Raw genomic sequence first — 19,431 nt, 5'->3', positions numbered from 1 at the left:
CTTCATATCCTCACCTCTTCATATCCTCACCTCTTCATATCCTCACCTCTTCATATCCTCACCTCTTCATATCCTCACCTCTTCATATCCTCACCACCTCTTCATATCCTCACCTCTTCATATCCTCATCTCTTCATATCCTCACCTCTTCATATCCTCACCTCTTCATATCCTCACCTCTTGGGGGAAGAGAACAGAGGAGAATTCCCAGTACCCACATGATGGCTCGCAGCTGTCTGTAACTCCAGTGTCAGTGATCCAATGTCATATTCTGGCCTTGGTGGACATCACGTGTTGCACATGAACATATGCAGGCACACATTCTCATAAAATAGAAAAGAAGTTATTTGAGATCCGGCGAGGTGCCCCACATGGTAGAAAGTGACATCTGACTCCTGTAAGCTTTCTCTAATCCCCACACTCATGCCATGACATACTCGTGCCCACACATACATATATGACATTCATGCACCCACATGCACACTAACACAAATAAGCAAAATGTCATAAAAAAAGTTAAAAGTGGTGTGACATAAAGAGTCTCCTTGGAACTTGTTTGTGGGTATTGTCAGGTCCTTTCAGCCACTCAAGGAAAACTTAATATTCTCTGGCTTCCTATGGACAGTGTTAGGGCTAGGGAAAGAGGAGCATTTGAAGCTTTGAGTGGAGCAATTCAAAGTGCTTTGGAACTAAACCCATTTGACACACGGAACTAGAGACCAAGGGGGACAGGTTGTTTAGGTTTTGGAAGAATTCATTTTTGAGGAATCACTCCTAACTGGCTACCCTGGGATGTTTCTTTCCCCCTCATAGTATGAGATTTCGGAATCTCTTCTGGCTCAGAGGACTTTGCAGTTTTCCGTTTGGCATCATGGTCGTTTTGGCAGAAACACTTTCCTTGGAGAGGCGGAGGTCCACATGGACTCTTGGAAGCTGGATAAGAAGCTGGATCACTGCCTCCCTTTACATGGAAAGGTAGTCTGCTTTGAAGGTCTTTCACAGCTTGCTTCCCAGGTGAATTGTCTGCAGTGGCCTCTGCTGGTCTGTATTGGAAGGAGCTTTGCATGGAGCTGTCTGTAGAATTCTATCGCACCCTGCTGGCCTTTCTATGTTTAGCAGGAGCAATTTCTTCTGTGTAAATCAGGCAAAGCAGAACACTACAGCTCACATCACTGTCCAGAGCCTGCATGTATTCAGACATCCTGACTTGCACTTCCTCTCAAATATAACCTTGCATATCCTAATCTGCACCCCTTTCTGTGCCAAAGTTCCTGCTTTAGAAGGGAAAGGCACAACAGTTGATGGGTTTGCAATGGCTGCCCTCTTGGTTCTGTATGCAGGCCAGGGAAACAGAGAGAGCATCTCAGATGGCAGTGTAATAAGGTGGCACCATCATGATGGGTAAGCTTAGTACAGCTCATGACTAGAGTTCTGCTTCTGTGACTTACGAGTAACCTAGTGAATTCACCTACCTTCCGGGAGCCTCAGTTTTGTCTTCAACAAAATGATATAGCAGTGCTACTCCCTGTTGTGGGACTCAATGCAGGGTATGCTTTAGTGTGTAGCACACAATGGCCAGTTCATAGCATATTGCCATTCTGGTTAAGATGAAACAGCTATATCAGAAAACTTTAGGCAGCAACCTCTTGTTTATCACCATGAATCCAATACAAACCCTTTTAAAAGTTGTAATAACAGTTTGAATGTTTCAAACAATTCGCAGCACATAGACCTTTGCAAAGATGGTCTAGAAATTCAGAACAGGAGCTGCCTCTTGGAACTGGAAGAGAAATTTATTTATTTATTTTTACACTCTAGTTTATTTCCCCACCCCGTCCACCCTCCAACTGTTCCACATCCCATACCTCCTCCCCACACCCCTGTCTCTACGAGGATATCTCCATTCCTACCTCCCACCCCACCTGACCTCTAAACTCCCTGGGGCCTCCAGTCTCTTGGGGGTTAGGTGCATCATCTCTGAAAAAACACAGACCCGGAAGTCCTCTGCTGTATGTGTGTTTGGGGCTTCCTATCAGTTGGTGAATGCTGTCTGTTTGGTGGTCCAGTGTTTTAGAGATCTCAGGGGTCCAGAGAGACATACTTTTATCTTTCCATTTTATTATTGTCTTTTAGTTTTCTTTGTTTTAATCTTTCAAACTTTTGCCCTGTATTAAGTACAAAAAGATCTATACATACATGGTCCCAAATTAAAACAACAAAAAATATGTAAAACGAAAGTCAGTTTCATTACTTAGAAATAGCTACTCTTAGCAAATATTTAAGCATGGCTCTAGAATTTTTGTATTAAGAAGCATAGATATTAATCTACCATCTACCTATCATCTATACATACACATACATAGTGTATTATTTTTAACTCAAGTGAATTGAATAAGCCTTGTTCACATATATACATACATACATTATATATGTATAAACAATTTATTATAGGCATCACTCTGCCATTATTTACCGATTAATCTCATTTTACTTGTTATATAATATTCTCTTACATTTTTTGTATTATAAATTTATTTACCTGATCCCTACTAGTGGCTACTTCAATTGTTATATTTGGAAACTGCTGTCATATATCTTTCCCTCTGTTTTCAGTACTGGTGATCCGATCCAGAGCTTCATATATACTAAACAAGTGCTATCCTGCTGAGCCATACCCTGCCTCCTATCTTGGCTTCCTTTGGGGAAAATAATTGTCAGAGAAAGTCCTCATGGCAAAAGAGTTGAGTCACAGGAGAGTATATCTAGAAAGCTTCAGTGACATTACATTTGTCTACTTTAAAGAGCCATAGAAACAGGAAGGCAATTGCTATCAAAGTAAAACATGCTATTAGAGTCCTAGAATTTCTTAACAATTTGGCATGAAAATCATTCTCCCTGTGGCTTGGAGTTTATATAATTGTAGTGAAAATGTCACCTGAAAGCACCATGAATTGCCACCAAAACATGTCTTTCATTAAAATGGAGGTGTTTGCTCTTTGGAAATATTTTTGAAATTGTGCCATGGAAAGAAGTCCATCATACTAAACTCTGAATTTCAAGAGTTCACTAAAGTTAACAGTCTAGGAATTAACAAATCATGTAGCTTATGAAATAAAATACTATCTTATCTTCCTCTTTAAAATTTTTAATAACTTGAAGTTTTCCTCTTATATCTTATATTTAAAACTTTATCAAATAATGTAAAATGTAAACTTAATATGTAAGTTTATTTCCTAAACTTAAGGTTTTTAAAAACTATATTTTTAATTAAAAATTTAAAAATCATACATTTCTTCTTACCTTAAAATAATCTGCAGTTAATGTTTCTGTTTTTTATTTTTGACACCCTTCCCAACAGTCCACGTGTTAACCATTTTCTTTTCTCTTGCTGACAATCCTTCTCCACAGACTAATCTGTATTCTGGATATGCAGTGTGTCTGCTGAAACATAGATTAAGCCTACCAATATTAGCATGCTCAGTGGTGAGGATGTAGCTTAGCTCAGCTTCAAGAAATGTGAAGGAGCCTCTAATTTGTGCAGGCTTGTGCTGGGGGAAACTGGGGCATAAGGAAAGTGACAGCCAGTGAACTAACATAGGGAAACAGTCCCCTCCTACAGCTACCTGCTCTATGTCCTGGACTCCTGTTATATCCATTCAGTCAACATGGGGTACCCATGAAAACTTGGTACCAAGTGTTGGCCTTTCTGGGATGGACAGAAGTAAGCTTGACTCCTGTCCTTCGGGCACACAGATTCTAACGATAGAGGGTTGTTAGCTGAAAACATGTTTAAGACAGGCTGATATAATGCAGAGGTAGAGTATAGGCTTAGCAGGTCTGAGGCCCTGGGCTTGATACCTGGCACTGAAGCAAAGAAGCAACTGTCAAGTATTAAAATCTGTGTAGCAGACTTTTACCTCTCCCTAAAACCTGTACAAGCTCCCTCTCATTTTAAAGTACTTTTTACTTTTAAGAAGCTGATGTGGCTCTTTTTCTGCAAGGAGGCCACTATCAATGATGATATAAAGTAGCAAAACGTCTCTTTGCTTTTCCCAGTCTGTTCTTCCTCATGAGATTCTTCTGCCAGAAAGTATAAATTCAGATTATATTTTAAGATATAAATGAAAGCATAGATGTAGACTTATTTTACTCAATGGGTATAAGGTAGATTTTTATGGGTATATAACTATGTGTTCTATTCAACCGAGATTTGAAGTAAAAACACTTCAAGGAGCAATTGACACATAGGCTGCAATCATCAGGTTCTAGTTTAACTAGCTGGATTACAAGGGGAAGGCCATGTCTAAGCTATGACTGAGGAGGGGAAAACCGAATGGTTTCTTTTCTGCAGTGACTTTCTTTGCTTGCACTTCAGCTATCAGACATAGCCTGTGTTCCTTCTGATAACCTTATGCCACATGTCACATGAAGGCATTAAAATCACTTTTAACCTGGCCCGTGTTCACTGGCACTTCAATTGCTTTCACTTTCTTGGCTCTTGCTAACAATGCTGGTAGCAAGGTTCTTAATCGAATATCATTGATTCCTTGGTGAGTTTGTGTGACCATCTTGCTGGCATACCTTTGGGAACATTTGGAATCTGGTAATCATATCCTCAGAGTACACAGTAGTGCACTCTGGTTCTTCTGGATCTCCTCCTGAAGAGACTGCCAAAGAAAATTATAGCTGCTGTGGCATTTCACCATAAAAGATGGATCGTCTTGTGCCATGAACCTGTTCTTGGGGGTAATTGTATCTATTTATTTTCTTCCTTTGTTTTTGTAATAGGGTTTGCCTATGTATTTGAGGCTGGCCTCTAACTCATGGTCCTTTTTCTTCAGTCTTCCCAGTGCTGGGATTGCAGAGATGTACCACCATACCCACCTATGGGGACAACTTTATAATCCTCAGGGTGAGGTCCCAGTGCTTCCTGAGAGCCCTGATTTCACTTATTGGGTTTCTCTATGTTTCAGATCAGTACTGAGTCCTCGCCTGGTTTGCCAGCACACAAAGGCGAGTTGGTGGTTTCATTGAAATACATCCCAGCCTCCAAACTCCCTGTTGGAGGTGACCGGAAAAAGAGTGAGTTTTCTTTGGGGGCCCTGGATTCAGCTCTTAGGCTTCTACATAGGGTCTATGAGAGATTAGTGCTGGCACTGTTGACTAGGGAAGAATGAGATGTTTCCTGGATCTTCTAGGTTGGAGTCTCTTCCTAAGGAATCCTTTCTGTCTCTCAGCTGGAAGGAAGTGGCATAGCGCTGGCATTGCTTTGAGATGATTTCTAGGCTGTTCATGTGATTTGGTCTTGTTCCATCTGTGGCAAGCTACTAAGGAGGCAGAAGAAAACAGGAGCTTTGTGGGCTGAGAAGGATGCTTGGGAGGAATAGTGAGGCATGTGAAGTAGGAAGTTCAAGGCTGAGTCACTCCACATGGCCAGCATGGTGCTGGTGACTGTAGATATGTAGATAAGAGAAACATAGCACTTGTCCTCTGAGGACAACTTTTAAAGAGTGGTAATCACGTGCCCAGGTCACCCACCTATGAGGGTGATGGAGAGAGCTTTACTGAGGAAGTAATATTGAAACTGGACCTTGAGATTATACCAGGCACAAAATGAGGGAAGGTACAAAGGAGGAACAGTGTTTGGGAGAAGGGACAGTGAGAGCACAGGTTCTTAAAGAGATTGGTAGTTGGCCAAGGTGGTACATGCCTGGAATTCCAGTACTTGGGCTGAGGCAGGAGGATCACTATGATTTTTTATGATGGATAGGTTATGCACAGGGTTACAGGTCAGACTTGACTGTAGAGTGAGACCCCCCCATCTCAAAAAATATTGACTAGCTAAAACAAAAAGGAAAACAAAATAATTATTTAAAAAGTAGATGGAGAATGCAGCTCAGTTCATAGAGTGCTTGCATAGCGGGCATAAAGGTCTCTGTTGTATGCAATGAGCACTTCAGAAACTGGCACTTGGGTGGTGGAGCTATGAGGATCAGGGGGTGAAGGGGATCATAGCTACATAGAGAATTTGAGGCTAACCTAGGTTACATGAGACCTTGTTTTTCTTAAAGAAAAGAAAAGAAAAGAAAAGAGAAAAGAGAAAAGAGAAAAGAGAAAAGAGAAAAGAGAAAAGAAAAAAGAAAAGAAAAGAAAAGAAAAGAAAAGAAAAGAAAAGAGCTCAATCTATAGGCCTGGTAAATGTGGGGTTGTAGGTCAGTGATCAGGAATATGTTACCAGTTATAGTGGAGCTGGAGTTATGATGTGAGTATGTATGTATATAAGTAAAGCTGGGATTGGAAATGAGTCTGGAGCCAAATAAAAAAGAAAAGGGCCTTTAATGAAGAGCTTAACTTGATCTGCTGGCAATGAGAAGCCCAAATTAGTGTGTGTGTCACATATATATCATATACATATATACATACATGCACATATAATATATATTCAGGAAAGTACACTGTAGGTTTGAGGAATCAGTAGGTCTCAAGGACTGTGTGCAGAATGACTAGAAAAGAAGCGAAGACAGAACCTTTGGGAACAGCAACATTTGAAAAGGATGAAGAGATGGAGAATGTCAAAGAGGGAGAGGGTCATCAGGACACTGAAAGGCCAGGAGAAAGTTTGAAGAAGAGGTGAGCAGGAGCTGTCAGCACTCCCCACACACTCTAAGCAGTCAGGCCAGATGAGGTCTGAGAAGATGCAGCTACAATTAGGTTGGAAGGCACTAATGGAATGTGATTTCACAAGAATCTCGGCTCGGTGAATGAGGCAGAGAAGCAGAGGTGATGAGCGCGGTCAGTTCTTTGCCAGGGTAATTAGTGATCGTGAAAGAAAAGAAAGGCATAGAGAACAGTTTTGAAAGGATCAGATCGAAGGAAGGGAAGTTTTCTTTGAAAAACTTTTTTAAAAAAAAATAATAAAGAAACAGATCAGTAAGTGTTCAGACTGAGGGCAAAGGATCAGTTGGGAAAAAGCATATTCACAATGGTAGGTGAGAGTGGAGGTGGAAATTGATGGTGTTCTGATGAGTCCTGTGCAGTAAGGGGTGAGGTGGAAAACTCAGCAGAGGACTTCCTGCCTGCTTTAATTGCTTAGCAAATGACAGGCAACTGCTTCTTTTTGGTTCAGTCGATTCATGTATGAAATAAGGACAATCATAGTGCATATATCATAGGAGGACTATTTGGAGAATAAATGTGGTGGTTGGTTCATAGCAAGCTTTTAATGAATGTTTGTTTCTATTGGTATTATTAGTTGAGTTCCTACTGCTTATGCTGGGCACTGAAGTAGGAACAAAGAATGCAGCCACAAATCAGTTAAGGAGTTTGCAGGATCTCAAAGCAAGAGGAGAGCGTGCTATAGAGTTAAAGTTCAGGATACAGCTGGTGGCATGGGGGTTCACTTGCAATGGCCAACATCCCTTACAGGTAAAGGTGGGGAAGGGGGAGAACTCCAGGTGTGGATCAAAGAAGCCAAGAACTTGACGGCTGCCAAATCAGGAGGGACTTCAGACAGCTTTGTCAAGGGGTGAGTCCCTGGGCCAGCATCAAACCAAGCAGTTATAAGACAAGCAAGTTCGTGGGGAACCCAGTTTAATTTTTCTCTGTAGATCCTGCCCTCCACCTGCCACCCTCAGCAGCTTGCTTTCTGAAATTAGGTAATGGCAAGGTCTCCACCACTACCTTTGCACTGGTCTGAAATCAGTTTGGCCTCAACTTGTGTTCACTTTCACAGGGGAGGGTGATAGACAGTTCTGCTCTGATTTTCTCATACTAGTCCTCTGCCGTAGGCCTAGGATGAAAATCCATGTCCCATAACTGTCTAGATTCAGGGTGAAAGGCTGTGAGCTCCATAATTTTTATTATGGACTGTACCCTTCCTCTACATTAGAGATCATTTACTGACTTCAGCTCCCTAAGAAGTCATGCTTAACTAAACATACATATGAGTAATGGCTTCATTTACCTTGTACGAGAAAAGTGGAGCCACATATTTAAACTCAGCCTTGGTGGAGTATAGGCCACAGCATGACTAATGTCTTCATTTTTCTCTTTAGGTTAAAGGAAGTAGATGATCTAGTGGAAGTAGTGGGAAGTCTGCCCCAGCAGATTCAAAGGAGGGTTCTGTGTACTTGGACCTGGGTGCTGGCTTACCATCCTGGGCTAGGCTTGTGCTAGGGGTAAGGTGACCATATTGCCAGTTTGAGTAGGTGTTCATGACTCCCCACCCTCTGCCAGATACCTCCTTCCCATGAGGAACAAGGCCAGTAAGCGTAAAACTCCTGTGATGAAGAAGACTCTGAATCCCCACTACAACCATACATTTGTCTACAATGGTGTGAGGCTGGAAGATCTACAACACATGTGCCTGGAACTGACTGTATGGGACCGGGAGCCCCTGGCCAGCAATGACTTCCTGGGAGGGGTCAGACTGGGTGTTGGCACCGGTGAGACTCTCTCCTCCATCCCATCATCACTTGTCTGAAAAGCTTGTCTCTCTTACTCTTCACAGCTCTTAGCCACAGCTATGTACAAAGAACTTTTCTGACAGAAATTTCCTTCCTTTATGTAAACATCCAACAAGTACTTATTGAGCACCTGCTACCTGCTAGGCCTAAGGGAAGGTAGAACTCATACAGTGTTCTATGTATAGAAAGGTGACCCTGAAGGCCAGGAACTTCATTCATCCTCCTCCTATAAAGAATGCCTAAAACTACCATAACACCTGACTTGTGATTTCTATTTTCTATCTTATTATAATGAGAAGGGTCCTTGCCAGCAAATTCTTGCTCCCCTAGGATTTTAGATTACCTCCTACTTCTCAATGGTTTTGCTTCTGTAATTTCTGTCTATTCTGTATGATCAGTTTCATTTGATTTGACTATTGAAGGGGAATGCTCTGGTGACACCAATCTTTCTGTTCATTTCTTCCTTTGTTTTGAGATGGAGTCTCATTAGCCCAGATCAGCCTGGAGCTCCTGATCCTCTTACCTCTACCACTCAAGTGCTCAGATCTAGACAAGAGCCAATGTGCTCAGGCCTAATTTGATTAAATAAAGAGCAAATTTTCCATTGACCACATGTCCCCCTCACTCTAAAAACAATGACCTCTATTTCCTGGCCTTTCTTTCTGTTTGTGGTCCACTGTGTTATGGCGTCTACTACTCTTAAGAGTGATTACTCATGCAAAGTGAGGTTATCATCTCACTGGAACTCCCAAGCACTACTCAATAGAGCAGCCTGCTTCCTTTGTCCTGAAATGCCTGCCGATGTTTGCTTTATTTGACACTCTTTGACTCCATTCTAATATCACTTCAAAATTTCCTTCATGGGTTCTTCATTTTGTACTCAAACTCTAAATGATGGTCTTGGATGCTCTCTCTCTCTCTCTCTCTCTCTCTCTCTCTCTCTCTCTCTCTCTCTCTCTAGTCTCGTTCAAGCCCATCTAATCTTTTGACATCGTGTCATCATGACATTTTCAAATATAGCGTTCATACTCAAGAACTGTGCAATTGAGTTATCAAGAATCACAAAGTTAAAAAAAAGTCATTGCTTTAATTAGTTATGATTTTGTATTGGACTACACTCATAGTTATCCTTAGCTCCATGAAGTTCTGGTTGGAGTTGTCTGTTGGATTCATTTTTTTTTAATAAGTCTTTTTTTTTTTAAGATTTATTTATTTATTATATGTAAGTACACTGTAGCTGTCTTCAGACACTCCAGAAGAGGGCGTCAGATCTTGTTACGGATGGTTATGAGCCACCATGTGGTTGCTGGGATTTGAACTCCGGACCTTCAGAAGAGCAGTCGGGTGCTCTTACCCACTGAGCCATCTCACCAGCCCTGGATTCATTTTTTATATATGTCATAAATATATAAGACTTATTTATTACTTTTTTCTTTTTTTCTTGGATATTTTCTTTATTTACATATCAAATGTCTGCTGGCTTCTTATGGCCTTGAATACTACTTGTATATGAATACCTACCAAAGCATCTACAATATTTTTACACATGTAAGCACCTTCATGTCTGTCCCCTGTTTAAAACTTTTCAGTGTCTTTCTTCCACATTTAGAAATTTTTACCAAGTTCTTGACTCTTCCTTTCTTATCTGTTCTGTATCATTTCCCTGTATTATTGTGTTACAACCACCAAAGCTTTTACTCTGCTCTCCAAATATACCAAATCACTTCCTCCTTTGGGTTTTTATAATGATTGTGTTTTCTATTCTCATGTAAGCTGCCTAGGGCAGGGGCATTCTTTATGTGCTCATCGAAGTGTCTCCAAACAGGCATCAGGTAGGCAATCAGGAAATGTCCACTGAATGAATGAATTATGGTACAATAGAATAGGAGTAGGAACACATAATGCTAACGGTAGGCCTAGAATTTACAGCTATAGAAAAAGTATTTAGAGGCTGTACATGCCCATTATCTGAGTACTTGGCAGGCAGAGGCAGGGAGAATGCCACAACTTCAAGGCCAGCCAAGATTTCTGTGTGAAATCCTGTCTCAGTAATAACAAAAAGGAGGAGGCTTTCAATTTTTTAAAAATGTTAAGTCAAGGACCCATGTATAGACTAGTACTTCAGTTACTAACTAGCCCACTGCCTTCTTAACAATATATGCAAGAAACTGTATTTTTGAAAATCAAGTCAAGTTACCAATGACAGACAGGTAGCAGTTTTGGTATGGGGTGCCAGACACCAGAGTTCTGAAAAGGTCACTAAGCAAGTCTCTATTGACATTATGTCATTTCAAGTCCCATTTCATCAACCTGCACTCTCCCCATTGTCTCAGAAGCACGTGTATTTGTAGACTCAGCTTGCCAGCTTGCTGTCCCCCATGTCTTTTCTAGGTTGGATTCTTTTGCCTTATAACCCATCCTCCCGGATGGGTTCAGTGGTGGGACTCTGTTCAGTCTCCTCTGGTGTTTTCCCTCAGGGATCAGTCATGGCGAAGTGGTGGACTGGATGGATTCGACTGGTGAAGAAGTAAGCCTGTGGCAGAAGATGCGACAGTACCCAGGGTCTTGGGCAGAAGGAACTCTGCAGCTCCGCTCTTCAATGGTCCAGCAGAAGCTGGGTGTATGAGTTCCTCTCCTCATCTGCAGGTGCAGCCCTGGTCAGTCCAAGTCAAAAGAAAGCAAAGCAACCACAAGCAGAAATTTCTAATTTAATTGTGTGTTTGTGTGTGTGTGTGTGTGTTTGTGTGTGTGTGAACATGTATTTCTACAGATCTTATTTTGCTAGCAAGTGTGGCACAGGCTTGTTCCTTCTGTTAAAGCAGCCCAAGAATAAGGGCCCTTTCAAATGGTTTTTATTTATATATAGTCTAGTATACTTTCTGAGTCCATAGTTGGCTCTTTATGTGGTTTAATTAAGTTTAAAAACCATATTACAACAACTCTCTACCTTCTATCTTGCTATCTTTGCTTACACTTTTGCTGGAAGTGTGGCTACTTTTGGCACTAGTTCTAGTTTGTGGGTCTAAGTGTGCCTGATCAAAGGCCAAAGCTCTTGGAAGCAAGGTTTGGTTGTTCAAGATATTATTAGACTATGGGAGAAGGGTGAACGACCAGTCCTTCCTCTCTAATTTGTATTTTATCTCATCATCTACCTTGATACCCTTCTAGAACTTGCCTTTTAACTTTTCCTGTTTTAAGCAATTTCCACCTTGCTTGAGTATAGTGTTTTTCTTTGAAATGCAATGACAATTCCCCAGCTCCTTCTGAGACCTTTGGGGAGCCCTTGTAATGGAGTCACTGTAGAAAAATCACTTTAATTAGATAATGGCCTTTTCACTGAGACATTAACATGTCCCGTGAGACCTACTAGCTGATCCCACAAGGTCCAAGTGACTCTGAATAAAGCTTTTCAAAGCCTGTGCTGAGTTCTCTGTTTTAAACTGTTACAGCAGTTGTTGGAGAGAGATATCCTTATTTCCCTCATGGAAAATGAGGCATGTTCACTCTCATGTATTATCGCTTTCTCTAAGTTTGTGTCTGGGGTGTGCTGCTACATAGAACATAGTCTGTATACCTCTGTTTCAGCTGCAAGAGCCAAAGACTGTGTAAACTGACACAGTGCTCCCCCAGGTTGGGGACTATTACCACCCCATGAAAATGTGGATGGAATTCCCCAGCTATTCTAACTTTTTCCCCAATAGACTTTCAGTTCCTGTCTTTGGTTGTTTCCTAAACTTGACCTGGGTGTAATATGGGAGTAGTGTGCGTTGTTCTAGTGAGCTTTCATTTCCTGCTACTCATTCTTTGGAACTGGACTTTTCATTCATAGCAGTCTGTCTATAGAAAGGTGTATGTGGAAGGTGACTGGAGCAGAGAAGAAATGCCTGTCAGTGACATCCAGCTGCAAGTTGACATTCCTGTAAGGTCACTGGATTGCAGGCAGCTAACGTGGTTAAAATTATGGGTGTAAATTGCATAGAATGTTTTTTCAAAGATCCCTTTAATATGGATTAATCCTGTAATGGAAACATACCTGAGAGCCCCGGCTCAGACTTGTTCTTTGATATTCTACTTTAATATGCATGTGTGTTTCAATAAAGCTTTCTCACCTGAGTGTTTACATTTGGGAGTTCTGCAGATGCTTTCGTCTCTGATGTCCTGACTTGGTGTTGTCACTGTCACTCACAGCTTGAAGATCAGAAGTAGAGGAACGAATGCACCTCACTATACTGGAAGAAAATCTGCCTTTTCCCACACTGCTACCTGATACTTCCACTGAGCCCAGATTCCTTGTCTTATATTATTGGAATCTTAAAGCAGCACTGCTCTTTTCCCTCTAGGGTACCAGTAGAAGAAGCTGGCCTTTGTAGACTGTTCTTCTCTGGAGGGAGAAGACAGAGATACAGGTGTGGGTGGACAAGCTTCATGCCACCAGCACTTCTTTCTAGGTTATTCAGCTTCTCTGGGAGGTTGAGATTTTTCCTAGACAACTTGTATTTGAAATAAGGTCCCCCGTTTCTAGCTCAAGTGATGCTGGACCTCTGTGCAAACACAAAATTCATCTTCTACACAAAGTTTGCCATAATATTGCCTGACTCTTTCCAACACCTTATGAAGTAGGGAACCTTTTCTTGCAGCTGAAGAGACACGAGCTCCTTGTAGTGTGACAGTATTGGATTTTGAATTCAGGTCTATCTCCGGCGAGAAGGATGTATGTTATGGACAAAGCATTAAGGAAAAGGATGGCTCATGTCTTCAAAATGCAATGGCGAAAATGGAATTGATTTACAAAGGAGGCCAAAAAGAATGCTTTTGATATCGCCAAGCCAGCACAGTGACAACACAGCTCGTGTTTCTGTGTGTATTTGAGAAAGAGAGAGTCGAAGAGAGGGAGGAGGAAAGAGGGGAGTCGCAAAAAAAAAAAAAAAAAAACCAAAACAACAATAAACAAAACGGGAGAGAGGGACAGAGAAGAGAACAGGAGGAGGAAGGAAGGGGAAAAGGAGCTCCATAGGAAGGAATTAAATGACATTTGTCGTGCCAGCCCCCTTGTAATCTGACTGGCTCTGGCCCTGACTCTACTCCTGTCTCTTTTCCCCACTTGGATTTCTTAAATCATAATCTCTAAAGGACCACCAAGGAGGTTAAGGTGTGACCCACCTAAGGAAGTCAAGAAGGATTTGGTTATTCAAAATGAAACAAAACAACCCCCCTCAAAGTTGTTCTAAGGTTTATTTGCTTGGCACATTTCCATGCAAGGGTCAGGCCCAGCTGGGCACTTTCTGTAGGAGGCAGTTGGGCCCCGTGTTATCTTCTGGGCCTTTGATCTGCTAGCATGTCCTTGTGGGGTTATGGGATATGTACAGACGGCCTGGTCTCCAGTCGAGCTGAGGTCGTGAACCCTGGTGAAACCCAGTGGTGATAATTTTCACCTACATGGGACAGAAAGGTGTTCCCTCATGTCTCCTGGACCCCTGCCTCCTGTTGAAGTTACCACCCCCACAGCCCCCACAGGAGAAGCATGTGGCTAGTAGTCACATACACANTGTTCCAAGCTTCTGACCTTCAGGCTAGACTCCTCCCAGTTACCTAGCAACTGTAAAGATAACAGCCCACCATAAGAGGGGCTGCTTAGCCCCACCTCACTCACTCCTCATCCTCTCCTTTCACTCTCTTACTCCCTCTTCCTCTCTCTTTCTTACTCTCTAGCCTTTCTTCTCTCTCTCTTTTCCCCCTTCTCTCTTCTTGGCCATGGCTGGTCTCTCTCTTTCTACCTTTTCTCTTTCCCCCTGCCTTTCTACAATAAAGCTCTAAAACCATAGACTGTCTCTGTTCATCAAGGCCCAGACTAAAGACTCTTGCCTTTATGGGAACCTCTCTCCCTCTGCCCTCTTCCCTTATCTCCTGGGCCTATTCCCGCCCCAGGGCCCCTATTCTGTTTTCAACTCCTTTGCTGTATCCAGCATTGGATGCCAGAGACTGAGAACCTGGTACCAGGGGCTGCCCCTTGTCCACTACCGGCTGTGTGGTGTCAATGGCTTCACACAGCCAGATGCCCACCCGGGGCACATGGAAAGCATTGGCAGTCCTCCTGCGGCTGCCTTCCCAGAGCATAGGAACTCTGGCCAGATGTGGGCTCTCTCCCTTCCCCCGCCTCTTCCCCTACACCCATAGCCCCGAATGTCCTGGCTTGCCAGTTGAAGCACTAGTGTAAAGACAAGGTTTACCTTTCCCATGGCTCCATCTTTGCCTTTGTCTGAGCAGAAATTTCCTATGTGAACTCACTGTATTTCCCCTTCTGCCTATGATTTGTCTTTAGCCTTTCAAAGGTCCAGTGTTTCTCTCAAGAGACAATGGAGGAGGGCATTTCCCCCCCTCTTCTTGGTTTGACCATTTCTTTCATGTTCTACTCTGCTGGGCAACTGGCTGACTCCTTGCCTTGTCTCTTAAAATGGAGACTTCCACTAAAACCCCAGTTAAAATTGCTTCTCTTTGATTCTGTGTGTAAAGCATGGGCTTGTGATTTAAGTCTTACCACTCTGCTTTAAGGAGGATGTGTCCTGGGCTGAGAACCTTTCAGTTTGCTCTTTCCCCTCACATGGCATAGTGGAGCTTGGTTGCTGTGGTTTATACCTGACTGCCACTTAATTGTTGTTAGGGTCTTAGCACATTGCCTAGCCTCTCTGTGTTTCAATTCCTTCACCAGTAAATAGGAGCTAATAGCAGCACCTACCTCCTAGGACTCTCATGAAGACTTCTGACTTAATAGTTTTTCCTTGCTTACAATGTTTTCACAATGACAACTGGCACATAGTACATGCTAGAGTATTGTTATCTCAGCCTCCCCAGCCAGCCGGTTTGCTGTCTCTAGTTGCTCAAGGATGCCCAGGAGAAAGCTGAAGGACTGGGGTGTGTGAACCTTGACCATGTGGCTCCCACTGCTGTATAAAAGACTGTTCTCAGAAGTAAGGGCAATAGGTTTTGTTTCAAACACTGTGAAAGACTCTGGGTGACACCAGAAGTGCTCCCAGCAGCAGTGCTTGGCATTCAGAAGATCCTGGCTTTAATGGCCAGCATGCAAGGGCAGGGAGTGTGTGTCTGGGGGGGGTGTGGGGGACAAAGGGTGCATGGCAAAGAAAGAAAGGAAAGAAAGAAAGAAAGAAAGAAAGAAAGAAAGAAAGAAAGAAAGAGAGAGAGAGAGAAAGAGAAAGAAAGAGAGAGCAAGCAACCAAGCAAGCAAGCAAGAAAGAAAAAAAAGGAAGGAAGGAAGGAAGGAAGGAAGGAAGGAAGGAAGGAAGGAAGGAAGGAAGGAAGGAAGGAAGGAAGGGCAGAGAGCAGGGATATGTGTGTTGCTCCATTTCCCAAAAGGCCAACCTCACAGTTTACTTTCAGGCCTTGTTCCTCACCTTGACCTACTGTAGCAACCTGTACTCCTTTCCTAAAAGTGGGTATCCGAGGAACTTAATGCATGAAGTTATCTATTTTGTTTTTCTGCTATGTTTGGTGATGTGGTAGTGGTGGTTGGTTGGTATCAAAAGACTAGTTTTGCCTATCAGCTCCAAACTCAGGAATGTCACACATAGGTGGCACCTGTTGCCATGACAACCACATACCTCCCCATAGTCTGCTTCCCACACATACCTGCAAACAGGTTACATCACAACCTAAATAAAAGACAGACCCTTCCCACCTTCAACACCTCTTTTCCCCTTTGTCTTTCTCTCTTTCCTCTCTTTGTCTCTAATAAACCTCTTCCATGTGGAACTGCATTGGCCCGATGTGGTATGTCCAGATACCAGCCGCTACTTTAACATATCAGTGGTGGTGGTGGTGTGTGTGTATGTACATGCACATTCACATATGTGTACCTGTGTGTAGAGATCATAGGTCAGTCTTAGGTTATGTTTTTTATGCCATTTACCATGGTTTTTTTAGACTGTGTTTCTTACATGACTTGGTACTCACCATTAGACTTGGCTTGCTGAGCAGTGATCCCCACAGATCTGTTTATCTCTACCTCTCCGCTGGGATTCCAAGTGCACATCACCACATCTGGCTGTTTTACATGGATTCTGGGGATCACTCAGGTCTCAATGCTTGATAGCAAGCTTTTCACCAGCAGAGCCATCTCCCCAATTCTTAGAGGTAATGTTGTTCACGGACTGCAGAATCCTCTAAGGAAGGGCCATCACCAGGGTACTAAACACCTCAGTAATCAGAAGTTCTTGCCCACAAGCTAGTTGGAACATCTAGGAGGGAACACCCAGCTGTGGCTAGAAGTTGCTTCCCAAACTCCCTCTGGAGAAAATGTTTTTCTAACCCTTGATGAAGAAATGGCTCAAGCAACATTGTTTTTAAGGCCAGCATCCTAGAAGGGGAAATGACGAGCAGCTTCAAGAATGTCTTGTAGATCCTAGCCCCCCTTCTCCTGTTCCTCACATAACTGACTGTGAGGGAAATCTATTTATACTTGGTCAGTGTTTTGCTTGTCTGTTGCAATGCTGCCCTCTGCTGTTATCGTAGGGTAGAGGAACCATTTACAACACAGTAAAGGAATGAATTTAGTATTTACTTATCTGAAAGACTTTGGGAAGAGTCTAGGCAGAGGCTCCAGTCAGGTGAAGAAGGCCTTCTGTCTACAACTCACGGCCTAGGACATGTCCTCAGCTTCATAGGCTTCTCCAGTGCTGCCCGAAGTGGAGACTTGCTTAGGGAAATGAATATTCTGCCCTAAAATGTTGCCTGGAACTCGCCTAGATTTGGCAAACCTCATCCCCACCAGAGGGCTGCTCCCAACAGTGCGGGTGGGGTGGGATGGGGGTGGGGGTAGGGAGAGGACATTTCCTCCTCAGTTTAAGCTCCTTAGGACAGGTGCCTCAGCCACACCCTGCCTCAAGGTCACTCGCATAGGTCCCTCTGCTCCACTCTCCTTGTCAGCTCCTGGTTGCTCAGCAGGTAGTCATCGATGAATGTGAAGATTTCCTCAGGGGTGACAGGTTCCATGTAGCGTTCCCGGTCAATACCCTGCTTGTCAATTAACACCATGTTGAAGTAGGAACGAGTGAGGCGCTGGAATTGCCTAGACAGAGCAGTCCAGAGATGAGTGAGACCTTGGTCCAAGTCCCACAAGACTCTATCACTCTCCTCTGCTCTTTTATAGCTGTGTCCCTCCTTGTTCCACCCCTGCCACCCCATCTCAAATCCTTTTTGCTTATTTTCTGCTGCATTCCTAGTCCTGGTAGCCTTTTGTGCCTAGCTTTCCCTTCTAACCCTCGCCTGTTATTTCTTCACTGTGTTTTCCACTTGAAGCAAGAATATTGCACACTGCATGCAGCCTGCATGAAGCAGCTCCAGGAGGCATGTAATTGGAGAACCTATGACTTGCATGCACATTACACCTAGGAGCTCTAAGGCTGATTAGCAAATTGTGCTAAACTCTTCCATTTGTAGCTTCAAGTCTCTGTCCTCAGTATTTCCTCGTCTTTTTGACTGCCCTGAATTGTTCTGTCCCCACTGAAACTGAATCTTAGAGGTAGGTGTTATTTCTCAGAGAACACTGATGCCTTTATTGGACCTGAGCATAACTGGGGGAATTGTAAGGCTGATAAGGGATAGATAATGAGAAAGCCAACTTCTACCACCCGTTACCTATAACCTTCTCTTTCATGAGGGACAGATAGATATGGTTCACATTTCAGTCACCAAAGATGCCTTTTTCTCCTTTGGAGACTGGAAGTAAACTGAGAAACTCATAGGCAATGGGATGCGAAGCTTCCTAGTGATTCTAGTCTGGCGTGGAATCCTTTGTGTCTCTCTCAGTTGTGGCTCTTCAAAGTCACCTGAGGTGCCTTTATGAAAGCCCAAATCTGGGCTTTGAGGTAGAGCCTGGTTATGTGTACTTTAAGGCTCTGTTTAGTTCCTTTAGAACTGAGAATCACTGTCCGGATTTAGCTATAAGAGTTCAAACAAAAGAAATGCCTCCAAGACACTAATTCACATCTACTGGCTCAGCCCTGTTCTTGGTTGCTATTGGCCTATATCAGTGCCTTGCCCATCGCTGCCCTGCAGTCTTGCAGCCTGCACCTGAGCTCCTCAATGATGCCTGCTGATAGTTGTTGCTCCCGGATGCGCCCCACCTCCTGAGGTGGCTGTCCCACCAGCTCAATAATGGTCACATGCCGCAGGTCAAGTCCACAGGTGGATTGCTGGGAGAGAGAGAGAGAGAGAGAGAGAGAGAGAGAGAGAGAACATTAAATACATTCTTAGGCTGCTTGGCTAACCCCCTTAAGGCAATATAGGAAAGGAAGGGTTTCTTCAATGATCACACAATCTCATAATCAAGTGATCACAGTACTATGAGGTCTGTACAACCTCTTCCTGCTCATTCCTGAAGTACTGGCTTTGCAAAAGTGTTCCCTTTCTTCTACTTAACTGTCTGAAACATATTGTACAACATGGAATAGAAAAGAGAAACACTTCTTGACAGCCACCTAGTAGTCTGGCCTATTATTATTATTATTATTATTATTATTATTATTATTATTATTATTATCAGTCTTTTACCTCCCTCCCTATCTGTCCCATTTATCAGGTAAATTCACCATGTAACTTCCTTGCTTTCCTTTGTGATATCACAGCACTTAGATACTGATAGTGATAGACAGTACCAACCTGGAGCGAGATAGCTTGGGTTCAGTCCCAACCCTACTACTTATTAGCTAGTGATCTTGGCCAAGCCACCGAATCTGTTTCAGTTCCCTCAAGCCTTCAGTGGGGTGAAAAATAGCACATACATCATAGGGGTTTTTGTAAGAATTACTTGTATATGTGTGAAAGCATGCCAGGCATTATGTAGTATTTACCCAGCACTTATTATACAAGTGAAATTCCTTGGAAACACACATGTAGGTTATTCTTTATTATTATTATTATTATTATTATTATTATTATTATTATTATTATTATT

The 19,431-nt window shown here is 42.9% G+C and overlaps 2 protein-coding genes across 6 annotated transcripts in view; one reads left to right on the top strand and one right to left on the bottom strand.

The window, feature by feature from the left end:
* Sytl4 (synaptotagmin like 4) overlaps nucleotides 1-12,591 on the top strand; it is a 46,217-nt gene extending 33,626 nt beyond the window's left edge. For 2 of the 4 annotated variants that reach the window (XM_021188033.1, XM_021188032.1), the window contains exons 13-14: nucleotides 814-975; nucleotides 10,943-12,591. In XM_021188033.1, coding sequence (XP_021043692.1) covers nucleotides 814-975; nucleotides 10,943-10,996 — 216 coding nt within the window. In that variant the 3' untranslated portion in view covers nucleotides 10,997-12,591. Of the gene's footprint in view, nucleotides 1-813; nucleotides 976-4,973; nucleotides 5,083-7,425; nucleotides 7,526-8,235; nucleotides 8,445-10,942 lie in introns of all 4 variants that reach the window. The other 2 variants (XM_021188031.1, XM_029534185.1) reach the window with 2 other exon arrangements.
* Nucleotides 12,592-17,013: 4,422 nt separating this feature from the next.
* The window catches only part of Srpx2 (sushi repeat containing protein X-linked 2), a 24,857-nt gene continuing 22,439 nt past the window's right edge, over nucleotides 17,014-19,431 (bottom strand). For both annotated transcript variants that reach the window (XM_021188261.1, XM_021188264.1), the window contains 2 exons: nucleotides 18,549-18,670; nucleotides 17,014-17,544 (listed from right to left, as the gene is read on the bottom strand). In XM_021188261.1, coding sequence (XP_021043920.1) covers nucleotides 17,364-17,544; nucleotides 18,549-18,670 — 303 coding nt within the window. In that variant the 3' untranslated portion in view covers nucleotides 17,014-17,363. The remainder of the gene's footprint in view (nucleotides 17,545-18,548; nucleotides 18,671-19,431) is intronic.

Source organism: Mus pahari, chromosome X, assembly GCF_900095145.1.
Source record: "Mus pahari chromosome X, PAHARI_EIJ_v1.1, whole genome shotgun sequence".
In the NCBI taxonomy this organism is placed as follows: domain Eukaryota; kingdom Metazoa; phylum Chordata; class Mammalia; order Rodentia; family Muridae; genus Mus; species Mus pahari.
Note: the sequence above shows the minus strand (reverse complement) of the source record. Positions and strands in the feature narration are given on the sequence as shown.